The sequence below is a fragment of the Triturus cristatus genome, chromosome 2_1 (genome assembly GCF_964204655.1).
Source record: "Triturus cristatus chromosome 2_1, aTriCri1.1, whole genome shotgun sequence".
NCBI lineage: Eukaryota > Metazoa > Chordata > Amphibia > Caudata > Salamandridae > Triturus > Triturus cristatus.
In genome coordinates, this window is record NC_140581.1 from 275,063,738 (window position 1) to 275,078,059 (window position 14,322).

The 14,322-nt window shown below is 45.2% G+C and overlaps 1 protein-coding gene across 16 annotated transcripts in view; it reads left to right on the forward strand.

The window, feature by feature from the left end:
* Window positions 1-14,322, forward strand: part of NIPBL (NIPBL cohesin loading factor) — a 1,722,939-nt gene that overhangs the window by 1,358,171 nt on the left and 350,446 nt on the right. For all 16 annotated transcript variants that reach the window (XM_085631078.1, XM_085631072.1, XM_085631074.1 and 13 more), the window contains one exon: window positions 6,811-6,951. In XM_085631078.1, coding sequence (XP_085487204.1) covers window positions 6,811-6,951 — 141 coding nt within the window. The remainder of the gene's footprint in view (window positions 1-6,810; window positions 6,952-14,322) is intronic.

The following is a 14,322-nucleotide window of genomic DNA, read 5'->3' on the forward strand; positions in this document are numbered from 1 at the left end:
CGGTTACAGTTGAACTCACGCACTGGGAAAGACAGCCACGTTTCTCAATAGTATTAAACTCGTGGTTACTGAAAATCCCGGATATTAAAGCAGAACTATGTCAGCGAACTTGTAATTATTTCAATGAAAATGCAGGCTCGGTAGAATCAGCGGAAACTTTATGGGAGGCTTGTAAAGTGGTGATAAAGGGACATGCCTTGTCACTGAAGGTGGGATACATAAAGAAGAAGCATAGCCAGTTAGCCCACTTGGGAAACGAACTTCGTGACTTAGGACAAGAAAGCTCAGATAAGCCCTCAGAGGAAGTGGTGCATCTCCTTGAAATAAAACGTGAAGAGTATAGGATCAAAACTAGGGAACATATGTTGGCCAAACACCTCAACATACAACATCGTTTATGTGAGCTCGGAGACAGGACAGGGAAGATGCTGGCCTGGTTGGAAAAGAGAGAGCAAGGGGAAAGGTGGGTACCGAGCCTGACCATGTCTGATGGAATTTATGTCGTTATTACGCATTCCGTTGCAACGCATGCCTTTACCACGCATGCGCTGCAACGGAATGTTTTTTCTACGCATTGCCTTTACCTCGATTTTTCCTTTACCCCGCTTTTTCTTTTTTGGGGGGGGGGGGGGGAGGGGGGGGGAGACCACCCCCCAATCCCCCTTTCTTCTTTTTTTTGCCTTTTTCTCACGTCTTCACCGACACTAAAAAAGGACTGACGCATTTTTTCGGATGAGGAAGAAGACGTTCCGTAATGACGTTGCTTGCGTGGTAAAGACGGTCGTGGAAGCAATACACGTTGTGAAGACGTTTACGAGGTAAGTGTACCGTTGTAAACGTAACGCGTAGAAAAGCCTTTGTGGTAAAGGCTGTTTCCCGTCTGATGGCAGTACCATAACGCATCCCAAAGATATAGCACAAGCCTTTGCAGATCATCTAGAGTGCATCTACTCTCCCTCCACTGCATACACTGCGGTGGATTCCCGCCAACTTCTTTCTGATAGTAGTATAGCAACTCTTTCAGAAACAGACAGGGAAGCACTGGAGGGTGACGGATGAAGAGATCCACAAGGCGATAAGTCGAATCCACTCCGGGAAAGCCATGGGACCCAATGGGCTCCCCATTGAATTTTTTAAAACAACGGCTTCACAGGTTACCCCTCATTTGCGTGCCATGTACAATGAAAACTATGAGCAAGGGAAGCTGCCCAGAGACCAGCGAGTAGCATCTATAGTTGTAAACCAGGGAAGCCTGGGGATCAGTGCGGCTCCTACCGGCCGATCTCATTGATCAATTCGGAAGCTAAGATCCTAGCTAAAGTTTTGGCCAACAGATTGGCCCCGGTTATCTCATCACTGGTGCACCCTGACCAGTCGGGGTTCATGCCCGGGCGCAACACAGCACTGAACATCCGTCGACTCAACAATGTGCTGGCACAGAGGGAATTTCTGGAGGAGTATGCTGTGGTGTTATCATTAGATGCCTCTATGGCGTTTGATTCCATTGAGTGGCCATATTTGTTTGAAGTCCTACTCTACACAGATATAAAGGGCCAAGTGAGAGTTAATAACTATACCTCACGCACATTCACACTACGAAGGGGAACTCGACAGGGCTGCCCTCTGTCCCCATTGATATTTTCCTTGATGCTGGAACCGCTGGCCGCTTGAATCTGTCGAGATGGGATGGTGCGGGGCTTAAAATTGTCGGAGGGTCAGGGAGATCGAATATCCCTGTACCTAGCCTCCCCATACAAGTCCATTCGTGGCGTCCTGGATACATTTACAAATTTTGGAAAGTACTCGGGCTACCAAATAAACTGGAGTAAGTCGGTGCTGTTCATGCTACGGGGGCAGGTACCCCGTCTCCCCCCAAACTGCGCAATCGAGGTGGCGGGGGACGGCTTTCGATACCTGGGAATATATGCTACGTCTGATCAGGCCCTTTTTTATGGTCGTAACCTGGCCCCTCCACTGGCCCGGCTTAAAATAGATGTTAAACACTGGAGATCCTTGCCCTTATCATTGATTGGTCGTGCTGCCCTATTTAAGATGCTAGCACTCCCCCGCTTTTTATATATCTTTCAGAATTGCCCATATCGAGTTCCGGATGCATATTTCACAGAGGTGGAGAGTGAGGTTAGAACCTTGTTCTGGGATGGAAAGGCCCCCCGCATTGCCATCAAAAAACTAACGAAAGGTTGGTACGATGGAGGAATAGCCCTCCCAGACCTTCGACTTTACTACTGGGCCTCGCAATTAGTGGTGATAAATCAGTGGATTTACCGCTCTCCTAATGATCCCGCATATATGCTCAACAGATATCAGACGGGGCGTTCAGGATATCTAGGAGCGCTGTACTCCAAAGTGAAGCGTGGGAGATATTTGGGGCCTCTCTCTCATACAGTTGATATCTGACACAGAGCCAACTCTCGACTAGGGTGGTCAAATGTCCTCACAAAGGCTACGCCATTGTGGTATGCCCAAAGGTTGGGTTCTCTCTGCCATCAACCTGGCTTTGATAGGTGGGACACCATCGGGATCTCCGTCGTAGGAGACCTGATTAAAAAGGGGTCGATCCTCAGTTTTAAGGAGCTTCACGACCAGTGCGCGATGACGCAAGGGGAACAGTTTAGATATATGCAGATCCGGCACACCCTTATCACAGCATTGCCGAACCCCGCAGAGATACCGGTGTCGTCACCATTGGAGGATCGGCTGCTTGATGGGCCACTACATTCCAAAGCCATTTCACTGACCTACAAAAAACTGTGTAATAACATACCTGACACGCTGCACAAGCTTAGAGAACAATGGGAGGGAGACTTGGGACCACTTGAAGATGAAGATTGGCAGGCAGCACAGATGTCCCCTAGAGAGGCGGCCATCACCCTCCGCTTCCGATTGATACAATTCAAAATTCTCCATAGATCGTATTTAACGGGAGTAACACTTGCAAAGATAGGGGCCAGGACTGATCCACTCTGTCTCAGGGGTTGTAACCAGACAGCTACCTTTTATCATATGATATGGGAATGCCCGCAGCTTCTACAGATATGGGAGGGGGCCATGACTCGTATCCAAACGGCCCTAGGGAAAGTACTGACTCTCACACCGGGGTTGGGTCTGCTTCATATATGGGCGGCAACAGATCTTACAGAGGTGGAACAGCAGCTAGCCACACTTAGATACACCCTGGTCATAAGAGAAATAGCCAAGAGGTGGGGGGCGGCGAACTCTCCAACTACACGAGCATGGCTACAGGAGGTTGTTAAATGTATGATCGCAGAAAAGGAAGTTTTTATAATTCGGGGATGCCCAAAGAAGTGGGATAGGAAATGGGGCAAATGGAATGTATACCGTGGTAATCTCTGTATTTCCCCGACGTTAGAGCTGGAAATGAGACGTGAGGGTGATCGAGCAGCAGAGAACCTGTTAATGTGATTTTTCCCTGCCATTGTACATACATACTCATTGATTGCTGAAATATTGATTCTAATGTATGCATAACTACAATTGAAACTAATAAAAATAAATATTTAAGAAAAAAAAAAAGAAAGATTGTGTGTTGCAGAAGAGGACTGTCTCGCAATGGATCGTCCTCTGCATCAAAATTTACTAGGGGCCAAGAAGCCACCTCCTGATGGCTTAAGGGCTTATTCCACCAGACGTAAGGCTGCTGCCACTGCGTTGCAACTTGGTGTTCCAGTCCTTGATTTTTTTCAGGCAGCTCGTGGGCAAGCACTGCTTCCTGGACAGTCAAGTCCTCAAGTACAGCCTTTTTGGCTGCTCTGTCCTGCAGGTTTTCCTGGTCTAATCTTGTTCCCAGTCCCTCTGGGAATTGTATTGCTGGGGTATCTATTCTAAGGTAAGGTATATGTGGCTAGATATGTCTATCAGATGGACAAGTTACTTACCTTTGGTACCTTCTTATCTGGTAGAGACATAAATCTAGCTGCAGATTCCTTACCATCCTCCCCGCACTCCGAATAGGTTTTTAGGGTTAGTCCTGATCCCATTCAGGGCCCTAGTTATTCTTAACACACCACTGTCAGTGCACTTCATGGCTCCGTACTCCTGGCATGGAAAGTCGCAAAAAGTAAGTGACCTGAGGTGCTGAGGTGGCACGGATGTCACTTACGGCGCGGGCAACAAGGTCACGCTGAGCCGACTGATCCCACCTACCTGCGCACAAAGGTTTTGCTCAAGCAAAAGTTTCTGAATTCAGCATGATGCCTGGGACAGAATCTGTGGCTAGATTACGGTGTTATTGAAGGTATGCAACTTGTCTGCTAGTCCACACACGTGCTGCTAGGTGGCTCTGCATAGGCTTTTTTCCTCCCTGCAAGTGACAGAGCAGAGCCTCATATAAGCCCCACACCTGGGCGCTGACTTCACTCCCATATTTTCCACACCTTCGCACTTGAATCTGGAGTTCTGCTCATATGCACATCAGTCTTTCAGCAACACCAAAAACGAAATCCGGTGTGCAAGGGAACAGTATGTTCGCCTAAAACTACAGGCTTCAAACCATGCATTAAGTGCAGAAAACCAGTGTCGGTCTTATGATCTAAAAGCGACTCAGAACCATGAAGCAGAACAAAGGAATAAGTCATGAGCCCTCAAACAAGTCCTGCTCCAAATCAAAGATGCGAATCCGCTGCCGCAAAAAGTTGTCTTTGCTGTCTTACGTCCTCCAGTAAGGCAAAGTCCAAGCAGAACCATAGGAAGTGAAGTGTGAAATTCAAACCCACCCCACCACTCTCCATCAAAAGATAAGTTCCAAGGGCATAGATGTGCCAATTTCCCTCATGTCCAGTTGAGGAGCAAATCTTACAGTTTATCTTGATGCATCCTGAGTTCCCTGGGCCAACAGGCTGCTGTAGGGTGAGGCCTTTAAGGAGGATATGCTGCATATCTTTGTCTCTATTCCAACTCCCTCTGGCGCACCATCCGGCCCAAGGATCTGCAGTTTCTACCAGTCCTTACCCTCTGTAGCTACATCCTCTATACTATCTGAATCCAATGGACTTGTCAAGGGTTCTGCAGGGACTCCTGTGCAGACTTCCACCCTCCCTCAGAGTCCCGCATCTGTCCCTCCTTTGGCGCAGATGCCTGAGGAGACTCCAGTACCAATTCAGATGTCTGACCCCCGAACCTGCTTCAGCTGGCACTTGACCAAGATCACACTCCGAATCCTCTACAGCGCATCTGTTACCCATACAACCTGAATCTGATTCTATGCTTCTACTACAGCAGAGATTCCCTTGGAGGCTCCATGTCTTTTTGACTCCAACTGTGATCAGAGATTGCCACTACTAAGAGATGGCAGTGATGGGGATAATTGATAGCCCTTTGATTACAACATTTACATGGACTTACAGGAGGCAGGTTAGTTGATACTTCCACAAATTGTGGGTTAAATTTTCTTCTTGGGCTTCCTGCGGGTGAGGGGCATCTTACTCCAGAGAATCTGGTAGGTCAGGCTTCAACCAGCAAGGTAATCCCCACTACATTTGCCCCTCCCCTTACCCCCGCCACAGAAAGGTAGTGGAAGATGATCGAGGCTTTCTGAAAACAAATGTTATCTTCGAGCATAGCATTCATGTCGGTCACTAATGTTTATTGGACTGATATATGTCCGCTCTCTGGGTCATTCGGCAGTAATGGCAGAACTAGGGCATCCTTGGCTCATACCATTCTGTATGGTCAGGATACAGTCAGATATGTGATTAGTGCTGGCCTTGATACCGCTTATTATCTGGGATAGGCAGTTCCCACCAGTGTAGTTATCCAACAATATGCGTGGATGTGATCCCCAGATGGCTCGCGTCAACTGGGCAAAGAAAGCTCATTTTGTCTTTAAATTTTGTGGGACTGTTACCTGCTCTTCTATACACTCCTTTGACAGGCATTATGGCCCTGAGGTGGAACCTTGTCTCTGTCTTAGTTTGGCAAATCTTTACTTCATTTTTTTTTAAAGAATGTATTTTATTGGTATTCTCAAACCGTTCACTTAATGGATATTGTGGAAGTGATTTCCATAAGGAATCTGCAGAAAGGAGTGTTCATTAGAATATATTACTTGCTGTTTATACTGATGGATATGACCGCTCCCACTGATAATTGGTGCTCTCTTCTCTTGATCTAATAATTAGTTTTTATGATTTATAAGCAAAATCTCACTTTGACTACTACATCCCCAGCCTCTAGTATTCTAGAAATTAACCGAATTGGTGTCCGCAGCTCTTGTGGCAATCAAAATATGTGTACATATTTACGCCACTTTCTTTGCGGTCGTGCAGTACTGCTCTTGAGGTCGCACAGCGCCACCTGCTTCTGGAAATTGCATGTTGCTGAAAAAATCTGAAGTTTTTGGAAGGGGTCTATATAAGGATCTGAAGGAGCTGTCGTACATCGGAACATTACCAGCGGTAAGTAACTTATCCTTACGCTCACAAACATTTTCTTTCCCTTACTCTTCCACATGTCGCCACTATCTGGCAAAAGATTGCAATCGTGTATTTTATTTTTATTAAAACTGCAAAAATCTTCATTCGGGTAGGTAGCATTCTATTTTCAGTACATAAGAATTTCATCAATAAGAATGTATGTTTGATTATTTCTTAAGTGCTTCAATAAAGCAGCAGTCTTTTAGTCATATGTCGTAGAAAAATATAATTGTAAATAAATGGTCTTGTTCAACATTGGCCTTTTGCAATCTTGCTGTTTTTTTATATATCGTACAGCTGCCACTTCAACTATTAAAGTTGCAATATAAATGCCAACTCTTAATTAAAATTGTTACAGACCCAGAACGATTTCATGGTTATCTGCAATGTTGCAAAGATTTTGGAGTTGGTTGTGCCTTTGATGGAACACCCGAGTGAAACATTCCTTGCCACTATTGAGGAAGATCTTATGAAACTGATAATAAAATATGGCATGACGGTAAGATTTGTTATTGTTGTATGTTAGTTCTCCATGTTGCTGTCTTTTTAGGTTTCGCCTCGCCCAGGCGGCACATTCAAGACATTTTGTTTACTGTTAATGGGCTTGGAGGCTACTCATTACTTACTAATATTTGATTTCATTTTTACTCATTTGCTAGCTTCATATTGGTTGGCTGCTGCAGGCTTACTTCCTCTTCATGTATTTGTCCCTCCCATGGAGCATGGATGCATTATTTGTCCTTCCATTGCTCATTCTTTTAGGCACTACTTTTTTCTTTAGGTTTAACCACTTTGGTAGAGTTTTTCAGCTGACCTCCTCGTGTACTACTCCCTGCTCTGTCTCTCCCTTCTCCGTGTTGCTTGCCCCCGTCCTCTCTCCCTCCCTTGATGTCCGTGTTTGTGCTTGTCCTCACCTGCCCTCTATCCTTTAATTGATGTCTGTATCCAACCAGAAAGCTTGAGTAAGTTGCCTTCCCAGTTTAAGGCTGGCTGCAATCTAATGAGCACTTCCCTGCTCGAAAATTAAGAGTCCTTTGTGCAATTTACCAAACTAACAGCTGCTTAGAAGCTTTGGAAATCCTATTTTCATTTAGGTAGCTCGCACTTGAATTATGTTCTCTTGACCAAAAAAATGGAGAGACTACTCTTCTGGAGATTAAGTGTAGAAATAGAGTATTGAATCACAGGCTCACAGATGATAAAATCAATATGCACCATCAGAATTAATTTAGTATTGTTTCTTAGAGTGAATGTGGCTTTGAAGAACTTGAGAAAGGAATATTAAGTGGAGAAAGCAGTTTACGTACCCGTAAATATAGTTCTCCAGCATTTATAGATTCATATACAATTGAATATCCCCCTGGCCAAGCTGGAAATCTTCCAATGAAACGTACATGAGTATGTACCTTGATAGTTGCACAAACTTTGTTTGATATGCTGGTAGTTTTATTTGTGGTGCACTATGGAAGTGTATCCTCTTACTTCTGATACTAAACAATACGTAAACCCCCTTTAATCAAAAGGAGGTCCTTGCATGACCAGGAACTGGCTATAAACCGCTTATGAATTACATTTTTGTCCATAGATATGAAATTTAATCACAATGGCATCACTTTAATCCTCAAGTTTTGGTTTAAAATATGTGGGCATTTATGAGCTTATGATTATGACATTCAAATCTATCCATTTTATGATGCAATTAAGTATCTTCAGAGTCCTAAAAAGTTATTCTAAAACACACGAATTGAGGCATATGAGCTGTAGATCATATGCGTTAGCATAGATCGCCATCTGGTGTTGGGTCCGGATGTTTGCACTTTTTTTTTGTTCGAAGAGGTCTTTGCAGTCACGAGGTAGGTGATTCCTCCTTTCTGTGATAGTGCGCATGGGCATCAACTCCATCTCCATCCGCCATCGGGTTTGGATGTGTATTGCTGCAGTTTGGTATCGTTTTTCGAACCCCTTCGACGTGCAATCCTCTACCCTAGATGGTATTGTCTTTCGATCACGGTTTCCCATTCGACGCGTCTCCTGTACAGTGTGAAAACCTTCGATCGGGAACTTCGTGTCGGCCCTGCCCGTGCCTACCACGCCAGCAGTCCATGGAACGGACTCCGTTCAAGCCATGTCCCGGGTGTCATGCTAAGTTTCCACGCACCGACTTGCATGTGGTCTGTAACCTATGCTTATTCCTGGAACACGAAGAAAAATCCTGCGACGCGTGTCGATCATTCCAATCGAAGAAGACGTGATCGTCGGGCTCGTCGCCATGCAACGCTTCAGCGGCTCCTTACCGGACATCTTCGGCGAATACCACAGTCCTATCGAAGAAGGAGAACTGGTCTCCGTGTCCGAAGTAGACTCCAACATGGAGGAAGACCTGAAAGTCACTCCGGGTCAACGTACCGTGATTACAGATCCCCATGTGCCCACTCAAACAAAAGATAAGGATCCGGTATCACCCTCGAGCTTCGGTCAACACCGAGAAAAAGTTCCAGATGCCCCACCCTCCGGCCCAGCTATGAAACATAAACACAAGCCTTCCTGTTCGGACTCGAGCTGGCCCCATTCTGGTGCTGAACCAACACCTTCGGCAAAACATAAGGAGAAATATGTGGCACTTCCCACGCCATTGGCACCAAAGAAACCGAAAAATTTGGAGCAGAAACCCTCCAAAACAAAAGATTCGTAACCAAAATCGTCCCAGCCTACTAAAAGCTCGGAGCCAACACCCTCCGCGCCGAAAAGTTCGGAGCCGAAACACGCCCCTTCGAAAACTCCAGAGCCTTAACCGGCTAAAACTAAACATTCAAATTTGAAACACTAGGCTCCCAAAGACACTGAGACTAAATCTTCAATGTCGAAATCCACTCCTAAAGGGAAAGATACCCCTTCCAAGCAACTTCCATCCGAAGACACACCTCTGGATCCAAAACAAAAAAGACTTCGTATTGATCCGGAAACTGGACACCTTCTGGCTACTTTTCCTAAAAAACAGAAGTTAGACCTCTCAGAAGATGCCCCTATACCTCTGAAGAAAAAAAGAGATATGGGTACTAACCCTTCTCCCCCTTGCATACCTCTCCTCCTATTCCCAATTTACAGATTACACCATCAAATTCACCACTACCTCCAATTTCACCTGACCCACAGGATGACGATTCTGGGGAAGGGGATGGGGATGGGGATGACGATCATGATATCCCACAAGAGCCGGACATATCAAATGACACTGATCCCTGGGAAGATTATAATAAGGATCCAGATCAACATAATGACCCTGACCTGTATCCCTCCAGGCCATCCCCACCTGATGACAACATTGGCTTTGCACAACTTATCAACATGTCTGCCCAATATCATGGGGTGGAGCTACATACAGACAGTCTAGAAGAGGATTTCCTTGTAGAAACATTTGCACACTCACAAAGGTCTACTAACACTTTGCCCATGCTGAAGGGCACGTTAAAACATACCGACGAGGTATTCTAAGATCCAGTTAGTGCCAGGATACTGACACCTAGAGTAGATAAAGAATAAAAGCCCACTCCTACAGACCCTGCATACATAAAAGGTAAGTTGCCTTTAGACTCTTGTATCTAATGCCCGCAAGAGAGCTAACTCTCAAAATACAGGCGACGCCCCCTCCTCCTGATAAGGAGTCTAAACTTATTGATGCCTCTGGTAAGACAGTAGCTTCACAGGCTGCTAATTATTGTTGTATTCAAATACACCCTAGATGCAGCGGACACAGCTTCCCATGCTATCAACACTAGCTTACTGTTGCAGAGACACGCTTGGCTTCGAATCTCTTGATTCAAGCAGGAGGTAAAATCCTCCATACTTAATCAGCTCTTTGATAAAGAGCATCTTTTCGGGCCAACAGTAGATACTTCATTAGAAAAAATAAAGAGAGACACCGAAACTGGAAAATCCCTGGGAGCCCTACAATTACCTTCTAGCAGGGGTTCCGTTTGTCGCTCCTTTTACAGGGGTGGCTCAAAAACACTGTCAAACTCCTCCTCCTCTTACCAAGGGAACAACCAATCTAACTCCTCCAGAGGCTATTTTCGAGGAGGTTACAGAGGAAATAATAACAAGGGAAGAGGCAGCGGTTACTCCACCCCCACTTCCCCTGCCAATAAACAGTGACTTCCCTCCAATCATTCCACTCCTGGCGGGGACGTCCCTCACAGTTCCTACCTGTCTGGAATTCAATCACCTCAGACAAGTGGGTCATACATATTATCCAATATGGTTATAGCCTGGAACTTACCAGTACTCCACCAACAATCCTTCCGAGGGAGCGTGCAATGTCACCAGAACATCTCACCCTGTTAAACCAAGAGGTCCTCTCTCTGTTAGACAAACATGCAATAGAACCGGTCCCATTACGTCATCAAGGGACGGTAGTGTACTCCCTATACTTTTTGATTCCAAAAAAGGACGGCTCCCTCAGGCCCATACTGGACCTCAGACAGCTAAACCTCTACATTCAATCAGGCGACTTCCACATGATCACCCTTCAACAGGTGCTCACATTGCTTCAGTAAGGCGACTTTCTTTCAACTCTAGATTTAAAGGACGCCTACTTCCATATTCCCATTCACCCAGCTCACAGGAAATATCTCAGGTTTGTGGTGGGCGGACATTACCAATTCAAGGTCCTCCCATTCGGGGTAACTACAGCACCAAGAGTCTTCACCAAGTGTCTAGCAGTGGTCGCAGCTCATTTAAGAAGACAACACATTCACGTCTTTCCGTACTTGGACGACTGGCTAATAAAAGCCAAGCCGCAACACAGCTGCATACACCACACTCGCAAAACAGTACAGCTGCTTCACGACTTGGGATTCACTGTCAACCTCACCAAATCTCATCTTCAACCCTCCAACATGCAAGCGTACCTAGGAGCCACAATAGACACTTGCTAAGCTCTAGCGTACCCCAATCCAGTCAGAATACACAACATGCAAACCCTAATATCACAATTCAACTGCAGCACTCACTACCAGCACAAGTGTTTATGCAATGAATACAGTGGAGAGGGTTTTCGTAGACAGGAAGTAGTTGCGCTCAGCCTATATTCACGTTTGGTATTTGGACAGAATCAATTTGGTATGGTGCTAAAAGGGAAAGGGAGACCCAAAAACCCCTTAATCTGTGAAGGAGAATCCAAACACGTGTACATCTAGCAACAATCCCGTGCACTCATACAGTATTACAGTACATCGTTACTGATCTTGGATCCAGCTATAGAGCCCTGAAGAGTCAGAGATCACTGTTTCTCTGATGAAACACGTGTCGGCTGGCTGTGGGCTTTTTATATGATGACCGATTAAAGAAATCAAAGACTTCAACATTGGATTGGTTCCATTTGCTTTCAAGTCGCGTCTACACGATGTACTGTAATACTGTATGAGTGCACGGGTTTGTTGCTGCAAGTGATTATGCTACAAGTGTTTATGTAGTTAGTCGGAATGATGGCGTCTTGCATTCCAATTGTTCCATACGCAAGACTCCAAATGCGTCCCCTACAGGAATGCTTAGCACGTCCGTGGAACCAGGCTCAAGGTCAGTTATCCCATCTGGTGTTGGTAGACGGCCGTACTCATCGCTCTCTGCAGTGGTGGAATACACAAAACCTTTCCAAAGGGCTGCCATTCATTGACCGGGTTCCACAGATAGTGCTCACAACAGACGCATCACTCACTGGTTGGGGAGCTTATCTTCAAAAACACACCATTAAGGGCATGTTGACTCTACAACAAAAACAACTCCACATAAACCATCTAGAGCTGTAAGCAATTTTTCTAGCATTGAAAGCTTTTCAGATACATCTAGTAGGCAAAGCAGTCCTAGTTCGTACAGACAACATGACAGCAATGTACTACATACAAAAACAGCTTTCACACCTAGCTCAAAGCATATGGAGATGGGTCATACCTAAAAAAAATATATCTCCTTGCCAAAGATCTCCCAGGAGTAAACAACCAAATTACAGATCTGCTCAGTCGTCAAAGACAACAGATCCACGAACGGGAACTACACCCTCAAGTTCTTTTCCCATTTTTCCAAATGTGCGGCTACCCAGAGATAGATCTGTTCGCCACACTGTTCGCCACACACCAACGCAAAATGCCCAAACTTCATGTCCAGGTATCCACACCCATTGTCCAAAGGCAATGCGCTATGGATCAATTGGTCAGGGATATTTGCTTACGCTTTTCCACCTCTCCCGCTAATTCCATTAGTGGTTCGGAAGCTCAAGCAACATTCCATCACAATGATCCTAGTTGCTCCCACATGGGCTCCACAACCCTGGTTCACAACCCTGTTGGAACTATCAGTAGTTCCTCATCAAAAACTACACCTCTCCCCCCAAGCTTCTCACTCAGAACCATGGAGAGATAAGGCATCCAGGTCCCAATTAACTCAACCTTGCGATCTGGCACCTGAAATCATAGAGTTTGGCTACCTTAATCTCCCGCCAGACTGCATGAACTTCATTAAAGAGGCTGTACGCCCTACCACAAGTGCATGCTATGCAGCAAAGTAGAAACTATTTGCAATTTATTGTAATAACAATCAAATCAATCCGCTTGATGCTTCAATTCAAAACATAATTTGCTATCTGTTACACCTACAGTGGGCTAACTTAGCATATACATCAATAAGACTGCATCTTGCTGCTATAGCGGCTTACCTACAAAACAGACAACACTTGTCCTTGTTTTGTGTACCCGCTATCAAAGCCTTTATGGAAGGACTCAAGAGAATCATTTCTCCTAGACTTCCACCTTCTCCTGTGTGGGATCTTAATATAGTCCTTACAAGACTCATTGGCCCACTATTTGAGCCGTTGCACAAATGTGAACTACAATTTCTGACTTGGAAGGTAGCCTTCCTCATAGCCATCACATCTCCTAGAAGATTTGGTGAGCTCCAGGCACTAACCATACAAGAACCATTTTTACAAATTCACCAAAATAAAGTGGTTCGTAGGACTAACACCAAATTTTTACCCAAAGTAGTTTCTGCCTTTCATCTCAACCAGTCTCTTCAGTTACCTGTGTTTTTTCCTCAACCAGACTCTGTGGCAGAATGTGCTCTTCACACATTAGATGTTAAGAGAGCATTACTTTATTACATTGAAAGAACTAAATCTTTTAGGAAAACCAAACAACTCTTTGTTTCTTTTTCACCACCACATAAAACCAATCCTATATCAAAAGCAGGTATTGCACGGTGGATAGTTAAGTGCATACAAATATGCTACTTTAAAGCTAAACGAATAATTAACAATTCCCCCTAGAGCACACTCTACATGCAAACTTGGGGCTTCCATGGCATTCTTAGGGAACATACCCTTAGATGATATTTGCAAGGCTGCAACATGATCTACACCACACACAAAACACTATTGTGTAGATGTGTTAGCAATACAACAAGCTAGTGTGGGCCAGGCTGTTTTAAGGACACTATGTTCGAGGCTTATGAGCTGCAGATCACACACTATGCATCGATCGCCAACTGGTGTTGGGCCCGGATGTTTGCACTTCCTTTTGTCTTGGAAAAGTCTTTCGAAGTCACGAGATAGGTGACTCCTCCTTTGGATGATAGTGCGCATGGGCATCGGCTCCATCTTCAGGTTGTTTTTTCCGCCATCGGGCTCGGATGTGTTTATCGCACTCCCGTTCGGTACCATTACCAATCCAACTTTCGACGAGCAATCCTCACCCTTTCTCCGGTTTTGTTTCGATCGCGATCCCTAGTCATCGCACATCTCTTCAATTTCCAAGTCTTCGATTCTGGTCGTTGACGAAGGCCTTCGGGCCTATTTAGGCCATTCAATCTAGCTCATGGAAAG